The following is a 27,773-nucleotide window of genomic DNA, read 5'->3' as shown; positions in this document are numbered from 1 at the left end:
TTCAACAGTTTTATCTGTCAGGTTCAATTTGACATCTCATTCAGGTAATTTCGCTTGTGACTAAAAAAAAAAAATTAAATTTTCTGTTTATACTCCGGCACGACAACCAGATCAGTAGAGTCTACAATAAATCGTCAATACAAATATTTATCGTATTTAGTAGTCATAGGCTTGAACCCCGGTTCACTCAAGCAATGCATGCTATGCACTCTCGCTCCTGACCACTCGGCTACGTCAGCCTGCCACTAGTTTATTGGTTCCGCGTGGCTTTTTTATTTTTATTTTATGTACGATGAGTGTAAAATGGAAACGTGTTGTGGTTTCATTAGAGACTAAGTTTGATGTCATCAAACGTGTAGACAAGGACGGAACAATTAAAAAGCTGGCTAGGTGTAGGTGAAGTGACTGTAGGAGATTGGGTGAAAAATCGACAGAACATTGAAAAATGGTGTTCACAAAAATTGTCTGAGAAAAGTGATGAGCACATGAGAAGATGTTTGAACAAACATCTGAAGCACTTTTTTTTGTGGTTCACGCAGTTAAGACAGAAAGTAAGCCGATTTCTGGATTAATCCTACAAGCAAAGGCTATACAATTTCAGAAAAATTTTCGTGATGAAGAATTTACGGCTCCTCATTATGGAGTAAGACAGCTGAACGTTGCTGGGGAAAGTTATCTGCTTGTCAGGAAGAGGTTCAGTCTTTTACCAAAAAGTTGGCAGAAGTCATAGAGGAGGAAGGTTTAAGTTTGGATCAAGTTTACAACTGTGACGAAACAGGTTTAAATTATCGAATGCTTCCGACCAAAACACTCGCATCACAAGAAGAAAAATCAGCACTTGGGTATAAACATAGTAAAGAGAGACTGACAGTGTTGGCATGTTCAAATGCTGCATGAAGTCACAGGCATAAGTTGCTACTTATTGAAAAGACTAAGAAACCAAGTGCCTTCAAACACCTACATGTGGAAAGTCTTTCTTGTAAATATGCTAAACAATAAAATGCGTGGATGGATTCATGTTTGTTGAAAAAAAATGGTTCCATGAAGACTTTCTTCCTGCAACAAAGAAATTTTTGACAGAAAAGAAAAACTCCCAGAAAAAGCATTGTTGCTTCTGGACAATGCACTATCTCATCCAGATGAAACTGAACTAGTCTCTGGTGACATTAAAACTCTTTTTTTGCCTCCTAATGTAACGTCTCTAATCCAGCCACTAGATCAAAGTGTCCTGGAGACTTTGAAATGGAACTACAGACGACGACTTTTAAAACAACTGCTGGAAAATCTTGAAAATGTTGAAACTGTTGCTGAAAGCCTTAAAAACATAAACATGAAAGATGTCATTTACCGGATGGCAGAATCATGGGAAGAAGTAAAAACATTAGCTCTCATGAAGTCCTGGAAAAAATTCCTCAGTGAAATTGAGGAAGAAGATGATGATGAAGATAATCTTCTGCTTATAGAGCTAGTAAAAAATCTTCCAAATTCAGTACCTATTACGGCAGAAGACATTCAAGATTGGATGAATGAGGATGAGCAACAGGAGATGACCGATGACATGATCATAAATTTAGTTGTTGTTTGTTGTTTGGTTTTTAGGAGCATTAGCAACTAATGCCATATTGCTCTGGGGATATGCGGTGGTCATTCCCTGACCTTTCCGCATCCTCTGTATTTGGTGGTCACGGGCTTGAACCCGGGTCTAATCAAGAAGTGTGTGCTATGCACTGCTGCTCCTGCCCACCTGTCTACAGAGGTGCCATATAAATTTAGTGAGTGAGGGAAAACAAGAGAGTGAAGACGAAGATGATGTTTGTCCAGGAGAAGGCTCAAAAATTTTGCATATGGAAGGCCTAAATGCAATTGAGACCACACTGCGATACATCGAACAGCACAGTGAGAGTATGCCTGCCGATCTACTGTTGTTGAGATGCCTGAGAAACATTGCAGCAAACAAGCGAGGAACTTCTTTAAAACAGAAGACTTTGAAAGACTTTTTCTAAAGCCTGATGCTGTAATCACGATGATGCATGTTCAGTACATTTACTGTACGTACAGTACAATACTATGTGAGTAAATAAACACAGGCTAAGGTAAAGAAAGGCCCACACAAGAAGCACGGAAAATTTCGGCAAAGTTTAGCCGTGAAAGTACAGCATACTGTACTTTGCCATACCGCACTTGTAGTGTTGCTTGCTCGGTAAACAGACAGTAGATGTTATTGGTCTGTAGTAGAAGTCAAGAACGATATATTGATTGACAGGTAGGTGTGACAAATGATGTACTGATTGGTGCATGAACAGAACAGATAATAACATCGGTTTAGTCATTGATTGGCATTATGATGTGTATTAATGAATAAAGAAAAGTGCATAATTAGTTTCTGAATGAATGGCATATAGATAATATTAGTGATGGATCTTTTAAAGTTGGAAGAAATTTTGTGGGGAAAAATGAAACGTTGCTTCAACTTCCTTGATTTTTTGATGAAATCTAAATTAATAAGACTAAAACTGTACTGTTTTAAGTGCAATAATTATTTTAAACTAATTGAATCACGAACAAAGTCAAGTGGAAAGTTCTGGCATTGTAAAATATGTTCTGCGCACACGCGAGTGTCTTTGAAAAAAATAATTACAAAATAAAAATACAGTAATAATAAATAAATTAGCCTCTAGTTCACCCATGATTCTATAGAAAAAAAGGTCAGGTTACCCTCTCCACTTCGGGAGGGGTTCAAGCTCCCATGGGATTCAATTTCTACTCCTGACTTATAACACCCACCATCTGTTTACCGAGTGAGCAACAATACAAATTCTGTCACAGCAAACTAGTTCCACCGGTAAACCACTCCGAAATTTGCCATACTTGTCGTGTGGGCTTTCTTTACCTTCACCATAAACACAATTACAGTATGTAATTACATACATACATGTACATGTATTCTTTTTCTTACAGTACATATGTATGTACATGTATTTCCTTAATGGCAGGAATGAGGGAGCTCCTAGAGGGGAGGGGAACATTGTCACAAGGTCAGTATATGAAAATTTTCCGTGTTAACAGAGTTTGACCATATCCGAGCTGTTCTTGGTCATCATTAGCTCAGATAATCATAAATTAATTATAAATAAATTTAAATTTTTATTTAAATTATGTCCCCATATGTGAGCCGTCCAGGCAAGAGTAAGGATGACGACCACATTTAATTTACTCAATCCATTTAAGTCCTTAAACACTTCAATCAGATCTCTCTACAGGTGTCTAGTTATTACCAATTTGCAGAACTGAAGGCTTTCTTGGTAAGGGTACCTTTGTGATCCTGACAAATCTTATTGCTTCTTCTGTGCACCCGTTACAACAGATCGACATCCTTGCTTAAATGAGGCATCCAGATCTATATAAGTACTCGACTATGTGGTCTGATACACCTGTATAATCACCTTCTTGTCCTTGCTGGCAAAATTCCTGTAATATCATTAACAGAACCCCATAAGCTGTCCAAGCAACCTGTTTGCACTGAGAGAACTTCATGTCAGATTGTATAATTACCTCAAGTCTTTTTCTTTCTTCACTAACTTGATTACAATACTTTTTTTTTTTTTTTTTTTGGTAGTTGTTGGCGCATTGGCATCTGTGGCCATAATGCACCTCCCAAGGTTTTGCAGTACTTTGATCCAAGCCTGAGGCGGGATTCGAACCCGCGACCTTTGGGTTGCCAAGCAGGTATTTTACCCACCCGGCTAGCCCGGTCGGCGATTACAGTACTACCCAATTTGTATTCTGGGATTACTGTTTTCCATATGTAGTACTTTGCATTTTTCATTGTTAAACTTCATTTGCTAATTCTCAAACTAACTAATTTTTCTAGGTCTTGTGGCAGAATCATATCCTGATTTCTTTTGTTAATCACCCTGCAAACTTTTACATTAAACTTGATATGTCTTCATCTTTATTGTTAGTAAATATTGAAAACAATAAAGGACCCAGCACTGCCCATTAATAACTACTCTCTGCCTTTTGCTGCACACCAACTATCCTATTATCCATAACAGTAACTTACCCTAATGCCACACTGCTCCAGTTTTCATAGCAATTTTTAAAGTGAAATAGTATTAAATGCTTTGCGGAAATCTAAGTATATGTCAAAATTATTTTTTGCATCCAATTTCCTTTGTTACTATGTCATGGCAGCCAATCAGATTGGTTAGGCAAGATCTCTTGAGGTGCCTCCGTAGCCAGGTGGGAAGGAGCAGCAGTGCGTAGCACACGCTTCTTGATTAGACCAGGGTTCGAGCCCGTCACCACCAAATACGGAGGATGCAGAAAGGTCAGGGAATGACCACTGCATATCCCGGAGCAATATGGCCTTAGTTGCTAATGCTCCTAAAAACCAAATAACAACAACAACAGCAAGATCTCTTAATGAATCCATTCTATCGAGTGAGTTCTACATTACTTTTTTGATTTTATAACTGACTCCATTATTGTCCCTGGAATGGAGGACAAACTCACAGGTCTACGGTCATCCCTCTTTATGAATAGGTGAGATGATGTTTTATAAAAAGACTGACAGCATCTGATATGTGGAATACTCAAAAGCGTTTCTGAAATCTAAGTATATGATGTCAGAATTATTCATCTGTTATTACAGATGAATAATTCACCATAGTATACAATCAGATGGTCAGACAAGCAAAGCGAATTTACTTTTAAAGGACACCGCTGCCGATTCATCTGCAGAAAGTTTCTCGCCTTGAATATCTAGTTCAACTAAACCGTGTCTCAGTTTAAAGTTTTTCAGCCAACCTGTGCTTGTCTTAAAATCTTCATTACCCCTTAATTTTCGATTAAAATTCAATGCTTTTTCACACAACATTGGGCCAGACACTGGTTCACCTAAACTTCGCACTGAAGAAAACAAAACAGTATAGTGAGTGCACTCTCTAAAGCGGCATTTTCAGGTTTCGACATCATCTTTTTCCTGCTATCCTTCACTATCCATAATAGACACAAATACAAATTTTGTTATAGCATTGGAATTTTTCTTGATGTTGTAGATTGTTGAAGTCCCCACATTAAACTCTTTGGAGAGATTTCCTAAATTTTCACCTTTTCTAATTCTATTAATAATTTCCGTTTTTGGTTGCAATGTTAAAACTATGCGTTTTCTTTTCCTTCTTATTTTACCGTTAAAAATTGAGAAAAATAATAAATCGCACAGTTTTGAGCCGATATTATTCTTACTGAATTTGGAGCTAAACTAATCTGAAAGAAATTCACTCATGGTTTCTGCGAAAACCCAGGTCTCTGTGATATTTTTCTAAAGCACATTTCTTAAGGTCACATAGAATTCTAGGGGGTCACAACCATAAAACAATAAAAACAGTTTGCAGTTTTTGGTTTATTGGGCTTTTTGTTTGTATAGTCTGTTATAAGCTCGATCTTTCTCTTAATATAATCAAAATTCAATTTTCAAACGTGACTTTTGAAAATTGAATTCTAACGGTGACCGTAGTACAGTAAGTTCCGGTTATAACAGTCACCGTTATAACCGGAACTTACTGTACTACCGTTAATAAAAAAAAGAAGAAAGATCAGCCTTTCAAATTATTCCGGATAACCGACGTTCTACTGTATTAATATTCCTTATAATTTCTTGTTCCTTTTTCATACTGCAAAATTCAGTAAGAAATATTAATTTGATTAACACTGACTATAGCAGTTGAATTCCATCTTACTGCTACTCTAATTTTTAAGCAGTTTCAGTGGTCAAAAAAGAAAAAAACAATTTCGCCTATTTTATCGAACAATTGATACTGTACTACTAATTTTAAACAAAAGAAAATAAAAAACCCAATAATCTTTAAGTATCATCTATGTAGTGGAGTTCAAATAATAGAACCCAGTTGATCCACCAAAGTATGCCAATACAACTGAAATTTTGTTTTTAATTTTACAGCACTATATTATTTTTCTCTTTTAAGACACCCAAATTAGTTTCAGTCAGGTACTAAGCAAAATTTTCCTTATACGTGATAAGTTTTGGTAATTGAAAGTGCATATTAGAATGCTGCCATTAAACAAGCAGCAAATTCAGAAGAAATGGAGAGAAATTTATCACATGTATAAGGGAACTAATTTTAATGAAAAATTAGTTCAAAAATGTAAACTAATTTTTAATTAGTTTCTCCATGTGAGATATGGGACTTGGCAATGTTTCTGTGTAATTCTAATAATTCTTGTATTCTAGCAGAATACAAGAATTACTCTTGAAGTTTTCAGATTTTAGTTGTATTTCATTTCCCATAATTACAGTTATTTCTGTTTTCATTTATTGCTTCTAAATCTGTTTGTATCTGTGTCAGGTGTGTTTTCAGTAAACTGAATGAGTCCTGGTTGGGTCAACTAACACTTACATAACAGTGCTAACAGATACTTGGTGTCACCCAAAATAGCCGATGAGAGGAATAGGAAGTAATCAGAAGTTCATAGTGGGGGGCGGGGATGCAAAGTTATTATTTTTTTAATAAATGAATTGGCGCGCGCGTGTTATATTAATTTATTTATTGCTGCAAATACAGAAAAAAAAGCTACCATTTTAATTTAGGTAGACTAAGTCCAACTTTCCCTTTATTTTTTGATAGTCTTAAAGTGGATAGTTAAAATTAATAGTAACTAGTAGAACATCATAAATCTGTCAGTTGTTGAATATCCAAGGGTGGTCAGTTGTACCTGGACAGAGGGGAAATAGGCTGGTTGAACTAAAAAAAAAAAAAAAACCACTGAAGGTGCCAGATTTATGTATTATGTTCCGTTAATGCAGTGAAACCACCAAAAGATGATCTATTAAACAAGCCTTTTTATATTAGATTATTTTTTCATATGTATTTTCTTTGAATTTTATTATTTCACTGTCAGTAAATGAAATGGGTTAAAAGTTAATGCACTGTTAGTGTTTTTTTTTTTTTTTATAATGCTAAACTAAACACCAATGCTTCGTAAAAGGTAAACTGCAGCAATTATCAATCCACTGCAGGACGGAAGCCTCCTACTGTGCCTGACCACTCAGCTACGGAGGCATTTAAAAAATTTCGTAGTACAGCTGGTCCTTGGTATCTGAGTCCCCACAGCTACGAGGTTACAAATATTACATGAAAAAATACGAAAACATTAAAAATATAATAGTATCTGTGTACTTTGTTTCGACTTACGTTGAAGCACTCCACTCCACTACACTACACACTGGACTATTTCTGTCCTGCTCTTTTTCGAGCGTTCTGTTGACTTGATTCCCTCTATCTACAGTCAGTTTCTCACTTACTGTTGCTTGTAGTAGATGCGTCTGATATTTTCAATAATTTTTACATTAAGCGAATTCTTAGTTTTCTTATTTTTATTAACCATGTGTTCAAAGCAAAGTGCTGACGATAAACCTCACAAAAAAAAGAAAACAAAAGTTATGGTTTAGATGTTAAATTAGAAGTTATACTTCATAAAAGAAGTAGGGAAAAGGTAATCAATATTGTAAAACAGAAAAATAGTGTGACTTCAATAAACTTTACTTAACCTTATATTGTTCAACATATTATATAAAAAAAATGTCTAATAAAATAATTGTCTCATTTTTCAGTTCCTTCAATCCATTTTTTACTATGTACAAGTACCTAATACACATTGTGAAAATTTGGTCCCCGTTTTAAGTGGAATTAGTAGTAGTAGTGGCATGTGATGCAAGAAAGCAAGTGTATGAGCTTATGCAGCATCAGCCAAAAAAAAAAAAAAAAAAAATTACACCATTCCCTCCAAATGCCTGTCCAGTTCCTCCTTAAATTTATTCAACCTATCAACTTCCACAACGACAGATGGAAGTTTGTTCCAGCAATTAATCACCCACTGGCTAAAGGCAAATTTCCGCACATCTATTCTACATCTGTCATTTCTTAATTTGAATTTATGCCCCCTTAGGTTCGTAATCTTCTGAACAAGTGGAAGGATCCCATCAGAATTCAGCGTGCTCAACCCATTCAAGGCCTTATATACCTCAATCAGATCACCGCGCAGGTGCCTAGTCTCCAGCCACTGCAATTTGCAGAACTTAAGCCTCTCTTGGTAAGAGGATCCCTTCATTCCCCTCACCAATCTTGTTGCCCTTCTCTGTACACGCTCAAATAAATCTACATCCTTCCTAAAATGAGGCCTCCAGACCTGTACGCAGTACTCAAGGTGTGGCCTGACCACTGCCTTATACAGAGGGACAATCACCTCCTTCTCCCTGCTAGCAAAATTGCTGTATATCATTGACAAAACCCCATGACCTGCGCTGGCAGCCTGTCTGCATTGCTCAGAAAACTTCATATCTGACTGCACAATTACTCCCAGGTCTTTTTCATTTTCTACCACCTTAAGTGTAGTACCACACAGTTGGTACGTTTCTCTGGGGTTACTTCTACCTATATGCAGTACTTTGCATTTGTCAAGGTTAAACTTCAGTTGCCACTTCTTAGCCCATCTGCCTAAATTATCTAGATCCTGTTGCAGTAGCACACTGCCATTACTGTCATTAACAACCCTCCCAATCTTTGTATCATCTGCAAACTTCGACATTAAGCCTGATATACCTTCATCAATATCATTGATAAATATACAAAACAACAGTGGACCTAACACCGAAAACTGTGGGACACCACTAATAACATTAGTCCACAAAGAGCAGCACCTATTGATTACCACCCTCTGTCTTCTCCTACTTAACCATCCTTTTATCCATTGTAGCAACTTACCCTTAATACCATTCTGCTCCATTTTGTACAATAGTCTTCCATGTGCAACAGTGTCAAAAGCTTTCCTGAAATCCAAATATATGATATCAAAATTATTTTTTGCATCCAGTTCCTTTGTAACCACATCATAATATCCTATCAAATTTGTCAGACAAGACTTTCCCTTAACAAACCCATGCTGTGTCTGAATTATTGCTGCAGTCTTGTCTAGATGATCCTGCAATGCATCTTTAACCAGTGACTCCATTATTTTACCCGGAACAGAAATTAAACTAACTGGTCTGTAATTACTCGTGTCACCCTTCGATCCCCCTTTGTGAATTGGGGATACATCTGCACATCTCCAGTCCGTGGGAACCTCCCATGAGTTCAAGGATGCTCTCATAATTATGGCTAAGGGTTTGCTTAGTTGCTTTGCCGCCTCCTTTAATATAACTGGATAGATCCCATCCACCCCAGGTGCTTTTCTTATGTTTAACTTCAACAATTTCTCCTCCACTTTGCTTTCAGTTACTACAAAATCATTAAGTATCCTGCTACAATTTGATAACCTTCTGCCATTTTCAAACCTTAATAATTCCGCATGTGTGAATGTAGATGCAAAATACTCATTCAGTTTGTTTGCTATCTGAGCAGGATCATCAACAGTCGAACCATCGATGTCAAGTGGACCAATCAGATTCATCCCCTTCCTTTTAGAGTTTATATGAGTAAAGAAATCCTTGCTGTTTTTCTTAGCATCTTTTGCCAGGGATTTCTCGTAATCTGCCTTCGCCTGCCTAACCTCCTTTGTGACCTGATTACAGACTAGCTTATATCTGCCATAGACTTCTGAGTCGCTTGTTAATTTATATGCATCCCATGCATTTTTCTTCTCTGTTACGAGTCTCATTAGTTCATTAGATAACCATTTAGGCCTAAACCTTGAACAATATTTCGTAATAGGTATGAAACTTTTAGTTGTATCCACGATTAATTCCTTGAATGCTTCCCACTTAGAATTTACTGTTGGTAACATTATCAGTTGATCCCACTGTACAGAATTTAAAAACTGTCTGAGACCACTGTACTCACCTTTACGGAAGCAAAAACCCTTTCCTTTACCCCTGATGGTAATTAAATCTTTAAGTAAATCCCACATCAGTACACTGTGATCACTGCCACCTAGTGGTTCCTTTATCTGCAAATTCTTAATGTACGAATGATCACTGCTGATAACCAGATCAAGAGTATTACTTTCTCTGGTTGCCTCTCGAACATGCTGCTCGAATTTTCTGGAACCAATTGTCCTTGGATAACGAGGACCCCCTGTACTATGTAAATAAGGAAATACAAAATGAGGAACAACTCAGCCACATTATTATAGGCCACATAATGAGGCAGCTGCCACAGCTGAGTGATCAAATGTTGAGGGTAAAATTTCAAAAATAAATAAATAAAAAATTAAAAAACACCCTTGAGTGTGAGGTATTAGTATTGATAGTGACAAATGATGTAAGAAAGCAAGCTTATAGAGCATCAGCCAAAAAAAAAAAAATTCCCATTTCACCAATCCTTCCACTCCAGTAGTCTAATTCTTTGAATTTGTTCAAACTGTCCATTTCCACAACAGTGGATGCTACTTGCTCCAGCAATAAACCTCCTGTTGGCTGAAGGCAAACTTCTGCATATCTGTTCTGCAACCATCCTTCCTCAATTTGAATTTATGTCTCCTGTGCATAGTCTGAGCAAGAGGAAGAATCTCATTAGCATTGTTTACTCAAGCCATTCAAAGCCTTAAACACCTCAATCAGATCACCTTTGCAGGAATTATTAAGGCATTCCTAGAAATCATTGTTCAGGTGAATCCAGCATTTTGGAAATAATTTTCTATAGAAAATGGTGTAATATGGTTGTGTTAAAATAGTGTAAATAGTGTAATATGGTATGATTGTAATATGGAGAGAGGGAATCCCACAGTCTGATCCACAGTCTGGATCGTACTGTGGGATTCCCTCCCTCTCTTTTCCTCGGATGGATGTACTACTTTTTACTACCTTGGGTTGTAATTAACACAAATGGATTTTACCTTACTGCAGAGAGAGAACACTTGACTGTGATCAGTAGCTGCAACTTATGAAAATATACAAACTGTTCATCAGTTCAAGCACACCTTGCATTATGTTTTTAATTCCTTCAGTTTTTATAATTTTTGTCATTCTAAATGTGATTTCATACTTGAAAAAGAATGGTGCATGCTGTTTACAAAGATTTATAACTGAATATATCACAAGTGACAAATTACAGTAGCTAGTTATTGTTTTATTTTGTTGCCATCTCATATGCAATTAATGTTGAATTTTTTAAATTTCATCTCTCATTGAGGTAAGAGATAAGGAAGAAATTGAAATTACTGTACATCTACTGTTATTCATAAAAAAAGTTTTTAGAAATCACTTTACTAGCTGGTTCTCCTTCTGTGAGGTATAGAGTTTGTTGCTGCTGGTGTGTATTGTGAGAGTCATGTTTTGTCATAAACCGCATTTCTTTTCTTTTTTTTTTTTTGTCTCTATTGGGGACAGTCACGCAGTTATGTTATATCTGAAACCACAGTATAACCAAGCATGGTATGTCAAAGTATGATATGGTAATTTTCAACACAAATTTCTTTATTTTATGTATTTCCTGGGCAGTACATCATTATTACTACTGTATGTATATAAAATCATTCATTTTTTTGAGATTTTCGGTATTAGTTCTCAGTATAGTATTTAGTAGTATGTATTTCATATTGTAATACATAATCATATTGTAACATCTGTATTTCATATTAAAAAAATTGGACAACTGCAACACCCATAGCAGGCAGAATTTGAATCATGACCTTTTTTTTTTAGGCAAGCATACCACCCACTGGATCAGTCTGGCAGCATGAGTTCACATTTTGATGTCATGCAGGTGTCAGAACTACTTTATTAACTAAGGGATTATTAGAGATCAGAGTTACTTTATTATCTAATAAAAATATTCAAATGTGATTTCTGATAATACTTTTAGAATAAGTAATTGGCGAAACATGTACTTATTTTATTATGCAATCAAACTCTTCCTGAATTCATGTTGGCAAAATTAAAATTTTTTCTGTCGTGCATTAAATTATGCTGTTGGCTTGGCTCACCTTATTGTGCCAAGTGTAGATACATACATGATACCAATTATCGTTGATACTTAGGCTCTGTGCACTTCCAAAAACATCCTGAGGATGTCACATTTATGAGATTATACTATAATTTCTTGGGGTGGGGGGGAGAGGAAATGTTATTCCATGCTACTAGGAAATGAGTTTCATTATGGCATGCATGTTGTATTAAAAAAAGGTTAATCAAGATGGGAGAGGGAGTTGATATTTCTTATCAAAAGCAGCATTAGCAACTAAATGCTAATACTAAATAAAGCAGCCTGACCAACAGAAGCATTCCCAGATTCTGAAGATATAATTGTGTAATGACACAGTTTCATAAAATAACCATAATCAGGTATGTAATAAAAGTACCAATGAGGTAAGTCTTGCAAAAGCTGAGAATGAAAAATTGTTGGTGAAGAAAGCTAAGAATGGATGAAAGGAATTTTACTCATATATGAGTGTAAAGAAACCAAAAGTAAATTTGATAGACTCCTTGCAAAATCATAGTCATAGTGTTAATGACAATCCGGTCAAAGTGATGGCCAAGTTGAAGAGGTATTTTGCAATATCTTTACTATTGAAACCCCATTAGCGCCAAGGAGAAATAGTAAACATTGAAAATAAGTGACGTAATAATATCAGAGAACCACTTATATGAAAAGCTACTGAAATTGAGAGAGTGTAAAGCCCAGGGGTGGATGGTGTGCATCCAGTTATACTGCAAAAGGGTGTGGGGGGGATGAATTCAGTGTAGTAATGTTCATGAGATCATTATATTCAGGGATTACTACTTTGGACTGAACAAGTGCAAATGTCTTCTCAATCCATAAGGATGGAGGCAAAGAAATGAGTTTGATTTCTGTGATTAGTAAAATAATGGAATCAGTGGATAAAGTTGTAATACAAGACCACCCTGACAAGAACTGAATGAATCTCAGCATGGTTTTGTGAATGGAAAATCTTGCCTGATTAATGTGGTAAATTTCTGTGACAAGCTTATAAAGCAGTTGGATGCATGAAACAACTTTCACATTAAATATCTGGATTTTAGTAAGGCTTTTGATAGTTTCTCATGAGAAGTTATTATATATATTACAGCAGGTCAGTGAACTGGAGTAGCAAATGGGTTGCTTGGGGATCGGTGCTCAAAACCATTGTTTCTCTTATCCTCATAAATAATGATGAGGAAATGTAGGGAAAGCTGTCATTGTTTGCTTATGACTTGAGAGAGTTGTTAGTGAACAGAACCCAGCTATGCTGCTTCAAAAGGACTGACCGGAAGTATGGTCTGAAAAATGGCAGTTAAAGTTTAATGCTACCAAATTTGCAGCGCCTCCGTAGCCAGGTGGGAAGGAGCAGCAGTGCATAGCACACGCTTCTTGATTAGACCGGGGTTCGAGCCCGTCACCACCAAATACAGAGGATGCGGAAAGGTCAGGGAATGACCACCGCATATCCCGGAGCAATATGGCCTTAGTTGCTAATGCTCCTAAAAACCAAATAACAAACAGCTACCAAATTTGAAATATTGCACTTGGGAACAGAAATCCAGAAGTAGTTTACAGATTAGGGGAAGAGAACTAAAGGGTGTATCAGATGAGAAAGACTTTGGGATTTTGATACAGACAGATATGAAGTTCAATATGTAGTGTAAACATGTGGCAAGCGAGATGGCTAGGTTTAAACACATGGTGTTCTGTGTATGATTTGTCAGAATTTTGCAAGTAAAGAGAGGATGAGAAATTCATTATCCCTCTCTGTACGATGATGGTGTGACCACACTTGAAATATTGTATTCAGGTTTGGAGGTCACATATAAAGAAAGAAGAAAGATAGGATTTATAAAGAAGGTGCAAAGAAGGGTGACCAGATTGATGAAGTATGAGGAATGGCTTAGAAGATGTGGAGTACTGATGCGGAGCTCAGCAACTAGATGCCTTAAAGGAGATATGATTGATATGATAGATATGATATGATTGAAGTGTATAAGGCCTTGAGGGGAAAAGATTAGTAAAATTAATGAGGGAGGAATATTCTTATTGGTAAGTGATACAAGAATGAGGGGGCACAACTATAAAATCTTAGAGAAGTGTAGTAGTATAAACTTCACTTTATGAAGTTTACTTTCAGGCAGCTTGTTGTGGACTTTATCAGAATCAAAACAAACAAGAAAGATATACTAGTCAGAAATCAGTGCATTATAGCCACAGTTGCTGATGCACCAACATACACAACAATAACAACATGTGGAATATTGGAACCAGTTACCTGCAAGGGTAAATGGAGTAGAGAGCCAAAATTCAAATAATTGGATGGGCATTTATTAATGATGAGAATGGTATTTTTTTTTTGTGAATTGTAAGCATCTTTGGCGGCACCTACTAAATTTTGGATGGTAGTAAAATCAATTTGTCAAGATTTTGAGATGCGGAAATGATGTTATTTGATGTCATTCCATTTCATAACAAAGAAAAACAGAGTAGGGAGAGGAGATCGCGGATCATGGGAGGTGATCTTGGATGTGCTCAGAGCTGGCATAAACCAGCTGTTTGCAGAAAAAAGTTTATGATTTAGGGCATACCACTTTAGGTGGCTTTGGGCTAACCATTGCCACCCGTGGCAGAAACCTTTTGGTCCTTGAGGTTGTCACAGACATTCTTTCAGATATGCCAGACAAGCTGTACTTGCTACGTGGGAGTCTAAAATGCTGATGAAACTGATATTCGGGTGACATTCAAGCCAAGTGGACCCAATTTCTGTGACGTCCGGATGGTCTGTGACAGCCAAATCCTCTGCTTGCACCTTCACGATGGTGGGACTGTTAGTAATCCTGTGTATAACCTCCATGCACAAGCACACTGTAGATGACCACCCAGGTGTGAACCAACGTAAACAGGGGTCGAGGTGTGGCACCCACACCACATGGAGGAATGCCGCCCCTCTGTGTTACCAGGCAATACTAAATGGTAGTGACACTCATCAACCGCGGCAGTACCACCACTTTGCTTATTGGAGGCTTGAAGTGGTGAAACCCATGTTTAGTCTCCAGAGCTAAGTTCCGGTCAACCCTACCCCACCTCTTCCATCATGCAGTATGACTGATGACTTTTGAGGTTATGATGAACATCATGGGGAGATCCAATCTTCCTTACATTTCCAGGGTACAGCTCTAAAACGGTGTTTTAGAGCTGTACCCTGGAAATATATAGTCTGTACAGCTCTAAAACGGTGTTTTAGAGCTGTACAGACTACTTGGACTCCCTGTCTGAGTAGTCTGCATGCGGGGGGGACATTGTCGAGGCCACGTTATGTCAAGGATCTGGATATATTCTTACTATGTGTATGCCATATCCAAAAATTTCATTACTTCATACAGCATATCCCCCCCCCCCACACACACTTTTTCTTACTATTAAATATACCATGAATTGTCAAACTAATAGAGTAAGTTTATCTGGGAAAAGATCTAAATCTCCCAAACACTTCCTAGTTCATTTCACAAATATACGTGGTCTCAATTCTAATCTCAATGACGTCCATTTCCACTTGCAGTCTGCCAAACCCCATGTGCTTTTTCTGACAAAATCTCAGTTATCGGTTGATTCAACTATTGCTCATTGCAGTTGCCCAAATTGTTCACTTTGATTCCTTTCGCCTCAAAGGTAGTACTTGTGCATATGTCCATTCTGATATTCACTAACAGAGAGTTGGTAATTTCGAATCTCCTCTTTTCAATCTTCTCTGGCTTAAAATTTCTCTACCTCATTATGTCAAATTTGTCTGTTGTCTCTACCGTTCTCCCAACTCCATTAATCACTTGGAGTTCTTTGACTTCCTCTCTTTGCAACTTGACTTTCTCCAGTCCAACTTTCCTAATAGTGAGGTAATTTTCCTTTGTGATTTTAATGTTCACAACTCCAGCTGGCTTCCGTTTTCTAGTCACACCGATCCAGCTGGTCGAGATGTTGAGGCTTTTGCAATTACTAATGACCTTGCACAGATTGTTCATTTAACTACAAGGATACCGGACAATCCTAACCATACAGCCAACATGCTTGATCTTTTTCTCACAAACAACCGTTCTAAGTACATGGCCGAAGTGAGTGGTCCTTTGGCACCTCAGATCACAACTTGGTGATTGTCTCTTCTCCAATGGAACCTTTCTTTTATGGCTATTCCCAACCTCGTTTGTTTGGCATTACAAGAATGCAAAATGGGAAGACCTGTGAGATTTATTTTCTTCTTTTCCTTGGTTGGATTACTGTTTCAAAAGTTCTGAAGTCAACATTTGCTCAGATCGTGTCAGTGAAATTATTCTTGTAGGAATGGAATCCTTTATTCCACACTCCACTTTAAAATCTCGTCCTCTATCTAAACCTTGGTATTCCAATTAATGTGCTAAGGCTGTTCAAGAGAAGAACATTACATATCGTAATTAGCTTGTTTCCAATTATTCAGTTTCATTTTCTGTCTACATCAAAGCTCGCAACAATTGTAAAGCAGTTATTAATCAGTCCAAACTAGATTTTGAACAGACTAAGGGTAGAAACTTGCTTCTTGCCTTAATGGTAGCCGAGCATTCTGGTCTCTTGCCAAAGCTATTGGCAGCAACTTTTGCCCATCTGTGCTCCCACCTCTGTCAAAACCAACAGATGGTTCTGTTGTCACTTCAGTCTAGGATATAGCTGACCTGCTAGCATCCCATTTTCCTTCCAACTCATGTATTAATGATCTTGGTAAAACACCTCCCACCATTCCCAACACGCTCAATTCAATGCCTCCTATGGTCTTTGGTCAAAAGGATGTCAGAAGAATTTTGACGAATCTTGATGCAAAGAAAAGCTCTAAGAGGAGAAATACCTGATGGTATTTCTCCTCTTATTCTCAAAAACTGTGTTCCTGAACTTACTCCTATTCTTTGCCGCCTTTTTTTTCACTTTCTTATTCCAAAGGTGTTTTTCCTTCTGCTTGGAAATTTGCTCATATCCAGCCAGTTCCTAAAAAGGGTGACAAATTGATCCCATCCAATTAGCGTCGTATTGCAATTACTTCTACTCTTTCTAAAGTAATGGAGAAATCAATTACCCGCCAACTCTTAAACTACCTAGAAGCCTTCCATCTGATCAACGATCTCCAGTATGGATTCTGTCAGTGTGGATCCACTGGTGATATTCTGGCTTATGTTACTCATTTATGGACAAATTCAATGGAAAAGTTTGGATGAAACACAAGCAGTTGCTCCTGACATCTCGAAGGCTTTTGATCTTGTTTGGCATAAAGGTCTTCTAAACAAGCTTCTATTTTATGGTTTACCAACTGTTTTTTGTAATTGGTTATCCAGTTTTCTCTGTGATCGCTCACTGAGGGTGATAGTAGATGGCTCTCTGTCTTCTAACTTCCGCACTAATGCCGGTATCCCCCAAGGTTCAGTTCTTTCCCCCACTCTTTTACTCTTGTATATTAATGACCTTCCATTGACTGGAAATCCTATCCATAGTTTTGCTGATGAAAGCACATTGCATTCCACTTTCCAATTTGAGAAACTTTGCCCTGCTCAATCAGCTTCAACTTCTTGAATATGTGCTACCAATTCCTTATATGCCGATCTCCAGGTAATTCTCCAGTGGGGTAAAGACAGCTTAGTTGATTTCAGTCCTTCTTCTAAAACTCAGTCTTGTCTTATATCTCACAAAAAGGATTCTTCTGCTCCTATGCTTATCTTTGGTGACACTCCGATTTCTAGGCAAAACGATCTCTCTCTTTCGGGGATTATTCTGACTTCTAACCTCTCCCTCCCTCCCTCCCTCCCTCCCTCTCTCTCTCTCTCTCTCTCTCTCTCTCTCTCGGCACAAGCACATTACAAATATTGCTTCCTCTGCATCTAAAAAACTTAGTTTTCTCTTTCATTCTCAGTGTTACTTTCCTTCCAAACAGCTGTTCACTCTGTACAAATCACAAATCTGCCTTACCACAGAATATTGTTCCTTCATCTGGGGCGGTGCCCCCCAAACCCTCTCTCAGGCTTCTAGATTCCATTCAGAAGAGGGCAGTTTGATTAATTAATGACTCCTCTTTAACAGAGTCTCTCCACTCGCTGTGTTGTAGACTTACTGTTTCTGCCGCATACCTTTTCTACAGATATTTCCATGGGCATTGTTCTTCTGAATTGGCTTCTGTAATTCCTGCTCTCTCTTTCAAAACAGTCCAAACACATGCTGCCACCAGCCAACATCCATTTACTGTCCAACTTCAAACTCACAGAACCAACTTTTTATCTTCCTCGTTTATTCATTCAACAACCTTCCTTCATATGTATTTCCTGAAAATTACAGTCTATAGAAGTTCAAGTCTAATGTCAACAAATATCTTTTTTCATCTTCTTAACCTCCAACCCAAGCATGGGACTAAGTACTATAGGTTCTAATATCTCTTGTGTTTGGGGCTTTCATAAAAAATAAAAAAAAAAAAGAAAACAGAGAAATGGATATCTTGAGGGCAGTGATCTTGGATGTGCTCAGAGCTGGCATAAACTAGCTCTGTGCACATCGAAGATCATTTAATTTCATTATATGTGCTTCAGCCTTACCAGTTGAAGCACATGTAATGTAGGCATTACAGTACCTGTCTATATTACTGAAGCGATTGTATATTTCAACCAGCTGGGCTGATCAAGAATATTTGAATTGGTTCGCGGTTTGGAGATAAGACTCCAAATTATATGTACGAGTAGAATATTTTGCTGTTCATCGGCCATTCTCATTAAGTTGCAGAAGTACTCCTTGGTCATCAAGTTTTTGCATATGTTTGCAATTGCGCTGCGTCAGTTGAGCATGGTGAGCTTTAGATCCTCATTCATCTTGCTGTTTGGATGATTGTAAAAGTTTTGAAAGGGGCGTTCTTCTTGCTGTCACATTACAAGGTTATGCATGTCATTACCGCATGCTTCGTCAGGGTCAACATCGTTGTTAACACATTGTCTTACATCTTTCAATCGTTTTGCAAATGTCCAAGTCCGATTCATACAATTTACGATCTAGTATGAGCTCTTCATTGTCGTTGTACATCTTGACATATTTCACCTCTGACAGTATCTCTGTTTCCCCATTGCGAAATGGAATGTGCAGCATTACCATTTCACGCTTGTACTCTTTGAGATCCTGAGCCAAGTCATAGTTTCGATAGCATATTATATGTGAATACTGTCGTTTCTCGCAAATCTCATTAATGCTGCATGTGTAATTTTCAATAAAGCATGACAGAGTAACATGATCCAACATGATAGTATGATTGTAATACAAATACTTGTATTGTTGCAATCATACTATTGAACAAATAGCTATGTACAATCAAATGGGTATTTAGCTATTGGCCTAACCTCTTTCAAACGTTTATTCAGTAGAGTAAGCAGCAGGCATGTGTATCCTATTTATCACTACCATTGATTTGGTAGAGTAAGTAACAGGCATGAGCATAAATTACATTGTCCATGATCTCGATTCTAGCTGTTCGAAATTTAGTAGGTGTTGTCAAAGATGTTTACACATAAAACATCTTTCGTGTGTATAGGGTACACACATGATCAACCCCCCCCCCCCGATCATTTGCAGAATGCATCTGCTGGGTGGAAAAAACTTACATCATTATACCATTTTAATACTAATACAAATATTAAAAGCAGTCTTGAGCTATATAGGCAGTCTTAGTTTTTGAAAGCTTATACATTCCAGTATAGAATGTGTGGTGTTGAGATAGTTATTGGCAAAATAAAAAGGAGAGTGGATGTATGCTATAGACCAAGTGAGTGTGTAGAGTGTGATGAAAGCAGTGGCGTAACTGTGCCAATGCAGCCAACGCGGTGTATTGGGTCCCATGACCGAAAGGGGGCCCACTGCCCTCCTGCCCAAAACAGAAAAAAATTTAGTAAAAATTAGCATTAGCATTAACAAAGGCACATGATGCAACAAAGCAAGCTTATATAGCTTACTTTCTTTAAAAAATGTAAGTTTTTAGTTATATTTTTGATAAAATTTACTATATCTACAAACAAAAATTTTTTTCACACTAACCATGTTTATTGCTAGCTAGCTGCACAGCACAAGTGAAACTGCAGTGAATATAGGTGATATGGTATTAGCATAGCTGCTGCTTCCAGGGCAATTTTTAAGGATTTGGGACTGCAGGAACCAAAGTCAAATTGGGGCCCACTTATTGGTGTAGGGGGCCCATTTATTGGGGTCATTATTGTTGAGTATAGTATTACTATTGCACCTATAATATTTCTGAGTATTACTGGGAAGACCATACGGTTGTGCCAGGGGAACTTTTGACCACGCAGTTTATATGTCAAAAAAAGTTTTATACTCTGTACAAAAAAGCATTTGTACTCTGTTTGGCAGTAAAGTTCATAGGAGTTGATTCAGCCATCATAGAAAGCAATGAAACTCTGAACTCTAGCACTCTTTTCCCAACCTTATCCCTTACTCAATTAATCCAAATGGATGAAAACTGCATTGTATTCTGCTTGGCAGTAAAGTTATTTTATTATTCAAGGTAATATAGGGCTGATGGGCCGTTGCAAGACTCACTCTGGTTTCTGATCTATTTTACACCGAACTTAGACAAAAGTCTTTAATATACTAACTAGCTAATACACTATTTTATAGTTAACTCAATATTGTTTATGAATATAGGCATCCCTTGATTTACATCCTTAATTAGTTCAGTGAAAGCTGGACATTAAGCAAAAATTTGTATATTTAGGGTTATTTTCTCATAAATGCTTTTATAAATAGGTAATTTATTCCTAAAATCCAAGATCAGACCATATTTTGATATTATCAGTTATTGTTAACTCAAAGTACAATATTTAGATTATTTGAATAATATTAAAAATATTCAATGAAACAATTAAAATATTATTTATCTTCACCTGACGTTTTTGCTTATATGAATAAACTATAAAAATTATTCATATGGACTCAGCTTCATTTTTGGAGTTTTCTGTACTTTCTGTATCCTATCAGTACTTAATGGGAGGTGATGAAAAATTTGTCCAGTGATATTTGAAGAATGCTGAAATATCACTGGACAAATTTTGAACAGAATTCATTATTGTTTTAATATAGACCTTATTGTATTACCTTGTGAAATTCTCCATGCCTCTGTTCACTTTACCATTCCACCCAGGTATTGAATCATTTGAATGTTTGAAACCTTGTTTAACATGTGCCGACCGGGCTAGCCGGGTGGGTAAAGCGCCTGCCTGGCAACCCAAAGGTCATGGGTTCGAATCCCGCCTCTGGCTTGAATCAAAGTACTGCAAAAAACCTTGGGAGGTGCACTATGGCCACAGAAGCCGATGCGCCAATAACTACCAAAAAAAAAAAAAAAAAATTAACATGTTTTGCCTTAAGAGATATTAATAAAGGAGTTTCTACTTAATTTTCATCCCTTTTTTTTTTTCTGGTCTCAATTTATGCATCTGAATTGAGCTCTTTATTAGTTAATGTCTCATAATATATGAGGCAATAAATTCTTACCATCACCTTTCTCCAAGTCTCCAAAGCCCCAGCAATTTTCTTAGTTGCATAATCTCAGTTTGGGTTTGCTCTGAAGTTCCTACAAATTCTCTTAAGTTACTACATTGCTTTGGCTACAGTTTTTTCCAGACACCATACAACTTTGGGAAACTTCATTGCTACATGAAGGGCATAGCATCAGTTTGGTATGCAGTGTTGAAAAACTTAGTTTGATAATTAATGCATTGACTCATATTGTGGAGGAACTCTGCTAAGTGCTGCCGTGGTATTGCACTACTCTAAATAAAACAACGTTATGTGCAGAATGAGTCTATGCCTTTCATGTACAATGACATTTATATAGCTCTTGTAGCATATGGCTTTAGCCATAAACTCATTAGAATTCTTTTACATATTGCACCTTCTCACATCTCACATGTTGTGGATATTTCCCATCCCTTGGTTGTTCATGTTCTTACTGTGCCTACCTGCACACCACTGAGGTCCCAAAAAGAATTGAAATCCAGGTGGTGTGGGGGTCGAGTAGCTAAGTTGAGGTTGTGAGTTTCAGTGTTTGTAGTGGCCTCTTCTGTTTTGATTGGGTGTTTCACACCTCTTGTTCCCTTTCTTTTCTACCAACTTTTGCTTTTATCGATTGTTTTATCAGAGGGCTTTTTTTTTTTTAGATTTGGAGTTCTTTTTCATCCCAAAATTAAAACCCATGCTTAGGTAGTGGGACATACTTTAAATAAAACAGCAGAACACTTATCCAGTGGAGCACTGAATTTTACCATTAAATAAAATACAGTGGAGCACTGCATTTTATTTAATGGTAATGCAATACCAGGGCACCTTGCAACATATGATTGGTGAAATTATTAGAAACTTAGTTTGCTCAATGCTACATACAGAATGAGCCTATGCCCTTCATGTGGAATGACTGACAGCTCTTGTGGCATATGGCTTTAGCCATAAATCCATTTGATTTCAGGCTTCATTAATAATATTTATAGACAGAGAGTGGTAATCAATGGACACTGCTCAACGTGGACTAATGTTATTAGTGGAGTTCCTCAGGGTTCAGTGTTGGGTCCGTTGTTGTTTTCGGTGTTTATGAATGATATTGATGATGGGATATCAAGTTTAATGTCTAAGTTTGCAGATGATACAAAGGTTGGCAGGGTCGTTAAGGACACTACTGATGCTATGCTGCTGCAACAGGATCTGGAAAGGTTGAACAGATGGGCTGAGAGGTGGCAAATGAAGTTTAACATTGACAAATGTAGAGTACTACATATGGGTAACAGTAACCCCAGAGCAATGTATCAACTCTGCGGTACTACACTGACAGTGGTGGAGAATGAAAAGGACCTGGGGGTAATTGTGCAGGCAGATATGAAGTTCTCTGAGCAGTGCAGACGAGCTGCAAGAGTAGCTCATGGTGTCTTGTCAATGATATACAGGAATTTTTCTAGCAGGGATAAGGAGGTGATTATTCCCTTGTATAAGGCAATGGTTAGGCCACATCTTGAGTACTGTATACAGGTCTGGTGGCCTCATTTCAAGAAGGATGTAGAGATGCTGGAACGCGTACAGAGAAGGGCAACAAGATTAGTGAATGGAACAAAGGGGTGCTCTTACGAAGAAAGGCTTAAGTTTTGCAAATTACAGAGTCTGGAGACTAGGCACCGGCGAGGTGATCTGATAGAGGTGTATAAGGCTTTGAATGGTTTGAGCATGCTCAATGCCAATGGGATGCTTCATCTTTCTCAGAATAATCACCTCAGAGGGCATAAATTCAAATTGAGGAAGGACGGATGTCGGATAGATGTGCGGAAATTTGCCTTTGGCCAGCGGGTGGTTGGTTGGTGGAACCGACTTCCATCACTTGTTGTTGAAGTTGATAGCCTAAACAAATTTAAAGCTCAACTGGACAGGTATTTCGAACGAACGGAGGGGTGAAATGGGAGAGGGTTTTTTTTTTTTTTTTTTTTTTTGGCTGATGCTGAATAAGCTTGCTTTCTTGCATCATATGCCTCTACTAATGCTAATGCTAATGCTAATGCTTTAAAAATGTTGAATTCCTTCCATAATTCTTTATTGTTTTGGAGCTCCTGTACTTTATTGTAAGTTTCATTAATTACTTGGAAAATGTTTACCAATGGTAACAGAACTTGAAATTTATGATGACCCTGTGATTTGTAGGTTGTAACAGTGTATTTATTGGTATTAAAATAACTTTAACTTTGCTTTCAGAAAAAAATCCTACAGGGCATCCACAAATCTTGTGGATGCCCTGTAGGATTATTTGAGATAAGCAACACTATCTGCAAGGTTATTTTTGGTGCCACCTTTACCACCATCTGGGCAGAAATGATTCATGAACTATTCTTGAAATGATGTAACCTAGTCCTTATACCCAAAGGCAAGGTAACCTTGATCTCAGGTAGCCCTTTATTGCCTGTGGGTTCTGGGAGTGGTGAACTATTGGGGAAGAATTAAATGATTTTTAGATTTTTAAAATCTTGTCATAATTTCCTCCTCGACAATGAATTTCTATCAGGAATTTTTTTTTTAAATGTGAATTTGAAAAAAAATTCGGTTTTGTCCACAGTGAAAGTTTATTTTGGACTGTATTGTATACTGTATCTTGTTTACTTTGTGTGATCTGAGTACGACAAGTCCCTATCATATTGGGGTCATTCCCAAAACGCAGGTGTTTCATTGGATATCGGAGAGAAAAGGGGGGGTGTTGACTATAGAGTCTAAGTAATAAGATGGAAATCAAAGCAATGTAAATTGAAGGATGCCTGTATATTACTTTTCAATAAAATTCAATGAGTATATCAACTTTTCAAAGTTTCCTGTAACGTATTACAGGAAACCAGTAATTAGAGGTAAGCAAACAAATATAAGTTTGTGGTTAGAGTTTTTGTTAGTGTATAGAACAGAAACCTTTCTCTTCTTCTTCTTCCAGTGAGATCAGATTAGTAGAAATTCAGGAAAAGTTATGTTCCGATGTAGAAAGAGCAGTAAAACAGGTAAAATTACTTTGAATTTCCTTCTTTATTTGGAAATTTTCTCATATTTTAAAAAGGTAATTTACGTTAAGAAATAGTTTTTTGCTTTAAAAACTGCAGTGTCCAAGTCTTCCATTATCTTCCTTTTATAATGGCTGGCTGTACTAAAATTTTCAATTTTTTAGAATTCTGAGGTATTATATTCCAGTAATTTTTATGAATAACCGAAAATGCACATCAGATTTAGATGTTAAAGAAAAGAATCTGCAATACACATGCATTGTGGATTCTTTTCGTGCACGCACACATATACACACACAAAATGAAGACTGAAACTCTTCATACACAGGAAGACATCTTCCACAAGGATGTGGATGGCTCACTTATACCCACTTTTTGATGTTTGTAGTAAGGTTCTTAGGCTATCTTTGAATATTTTGAAGGTATTTTGAATTGGCTTTAGCATTAGCATATGATGCAAGAAAGCAAGCTTATACAGCATCAGCCCCAAAAAAAAAAAAAAAAAAAAAACGACTTCCCATTGCACCTATCCAAAACTTTGTCCAGTCCCTCCTACATACTTCCTCCTATCGTGTCTGGGCAGAATTGCAGACACGGTAAAACTCCAGCACACAGTGCCCCTTTGAAAATCACGTCGAGAAGAAGAGGGGGAAAGCAGTGATGTACGGTTTGTAACTCCGCTCACTCACTGCGTTTCCCCCTTTTCTTCTCGACAACTGCACGAGGCGAATGTCACACAACATAACAGTATGGCGGAGCTGAAAAACAATGAAATTAACGGCAATACAGCAATTTTTTTTGAGCAGTGACAAAAATAATTATATGTAAAAATAACACACTAATTTCTTCAAAACGAAAAAAAAATAATGAAAGCAGTAAATGGCCAATTTTCAGCAAAAAACTCCCGAAGTCCTGTAAACCTAAAAACCTAACCAATTTTCACTAAACAAATGAAAGTCGATTAATTACTTTCCATTCTATTTTTTTTTTTCGTCCACGACTGGTTTCTGCTTGAATCCTTCCCAAAGTCGCGTAAAAACCTAACCTTTTTTTGCTAAGCAGAAACGAAAGTCAATTAACACGTGCAACGAACAATAAAATTGCTCTTTGCATAAGTACAAAACAGCAACATAGATTTTTTTTTTTTTTTTTTTTTGAAAAGAATGTAACGGAGACAATACTAGGTTTATGTTACGTGAAAATAACACAGAAATACAAATCAAACTAAACTCACCTCATCAGTCCTGGCCTGTAGGCTTGTATATCTCCCAAACCCCCTGCAGGAAAGCCATCGTCCGATTTTTGCTGCCAGAGTACATACGCCGCCACATATATTCTCCGAGGTACAAGTTGAACTGAACATCCACTGTTCTAGATGGCAGTTGCTGTTTAATGGCACTCCATGTTCCCTCGATACTGTTGGTGTTTGCTCCAGTTTCAGGGTCGGTAAAATGAAGCGAGTGGTTTACTGCAATGTGCTTAAAAAGACTGCTGGAAGTCTTATGATTGTCCTCCAGACAATCATAAGACTTCCAGCAGTCCGAAACAATAGTTGTTCCGGGCAAAATGGAAGTCTTAATGATGTTAAGGAGGACTTCTTTACTCCTATTTTCAACAACCCTGAAAAAATACCGTGATGTGCCTCGTTCAATCCCACCAAACACCCAGTGCCCATTTACTCTTTTTCCTCTATTATACTTCCTCTTTCCAAACTTGCTCTCATCAATTTCAACCACAACACCCTTGCTGCCTATCATTATCCTTTCGCTCAAGCACAGCTGCACACACACCTCTCGACAAAAACTGCGCCAGTCACTCACCGTGGTTTGACTTACACCCATCTCACTCAAAACATATTCACATGGTACCTTCTCCGCCCAATAATGGGTGAGGAGAAGGACCTCAATCATTCTTAATTTTCTTTCAGCAAACCACGATCCCTTTCGTACAGACCTTTTAACATGATGAGAATTGGCCCCTTTCTTTCTTTCTGCTCACTCACTCAAATCCATCCCTAATGTCCTTTCGCTCGGCCAATCTCATCACACATCCACACTGAAAACACTTGTACTCAGAAGCAATCAAATTCACACTCGTACACCATTCAACCACAGCCTTACATCTGTCCCTTTCCAAACCATGCAACATTCTCGCACTCACTCGCTCCATTGGGACTAAAGAGGCAAAAAAAAAAAAAAAAAAAAAGAAACAAAGAAATAAAAAAAAAAAGAAAATGTGACGGTAGCACACAGCAGCAAAAAACAAAGAAACAGTTTACCCACAGGATGGAATAGGATAACGACAAACTCAGGACCACGAGGCAATACTGGCAAATCAACATAAACCAGCAACGAGTAGCAGCAGAGCACTGTACGCAGTAGAAATCAGCATTCAAAAGAAAGAATACGCAACAAGTTTCGCATTATGACGTCCGATGTGACCTCCGCGTGAAACGAAGAGGGGATGCAGTCAGTAGGCGGGGTCACAACCTGTCAATCACTGCTTTCCCCCGTTCTGATAGCCAATTACAAGGGGGCACCGTATATTGGAGTAAGGCCGCAGACACTTTCAGATTTAACCCTAACTCACAACTTTTTATATATTGATGTGTACTTGTTAAGTAAGTCTGCACATCTACTCGTAATGTCATTAGTGCCAACATGTACAACAATATCACCTTTTGTTCACTTAAAAGATGATATCTGCTCTACAGTGTCGTCAACTTTTACTCCTTGCAGACATACCCTGGTCCTATTCCACCTATCCTTTTTGCAATTTTCCTGTTTCTTTGATAGTAGAGTCACCGAAAACTAGCTCCTGTGGGACTGGTGCATTCTGCCTCGGGGATTGGTGCTGTTTTGTCTGATGCACAAATGCGAGCTCTGGCAGTGAGTTGGGCACCCCAGTTTAATTCCTTTGAGGACATCTACCCTACTCTTCAAACTCTCATAAAGGCCCATAACAACGCTGAGTTGGCACCTAATGTCCTCACACTTTTTACGTTGAGCGCACACAAAGACATCTTGGCAATATCATGTCCCATTCTTGATAGTCCACAAAGATCAAACAAGCAGTACATTTCATAAGGCTGTGATCGAGACAACTGCCCTCCCCCCTCCTCCGAGCCACATCATTCCCACTACCTTGAGCCTTTTGCTTTGCTACCCTGGAATGATTTTGGTTCTAATTCAATATAATTAAAACACTATACTAAACTTGTATCGTAATGTAGTAATAACACGTATGCACCAGTTATGCTTCGAAGTTT

At 37.6% G+C, this 27,773-nt stretch overlaps 1 protein-coding gene across 2 annotated transcripts in view; it reads left to right on the top strand.

The window, feature by feature from the left end:
• LOC150076526 (cysteine-rich with EGF-like domain protein 2) overlaps nucleotides 1-27,773 on the top strand; it is a 250,244-nt gene that overhangs the window by 49,898 nt on the left and 172,573 nt on the right. For both annotated transcript variants that reach the window (XM_090387978.1, XM_090387979.1), the window contains exon 4: nucleotides 24,442-24,505. In XM_090387978.1, coding sequence (XP_090244104.1) covers nucleotides 24,442-24,505 — 64 coding nt within the window. The remainder of the gene's footprint in view (nucleotides 1-24,441; nucleotides 24,506-27,773) is intronic.

The sequence above is a fragment of the Mastigoproctus giganteus genome, chromosome 13 (genome assembly GCF_048544385.1).
Source record: "Mastigoproctus giganteus isolate SK-2022 chromosome 13, ASM4854438v1, whole genome shotgun sequence".
Classification (NCBI taxonomy): Eukaryota; Metazoa; Arthropoda; class Arachnida; order Uropygi; family Thelyphonidae; genus Mastigoproctus; species Mastigoproctus giganteus.
Note: the sequence above shows the minus strand (reverse complement) of the source record. Positions and strands in the feature narration are given on the sequence as shown.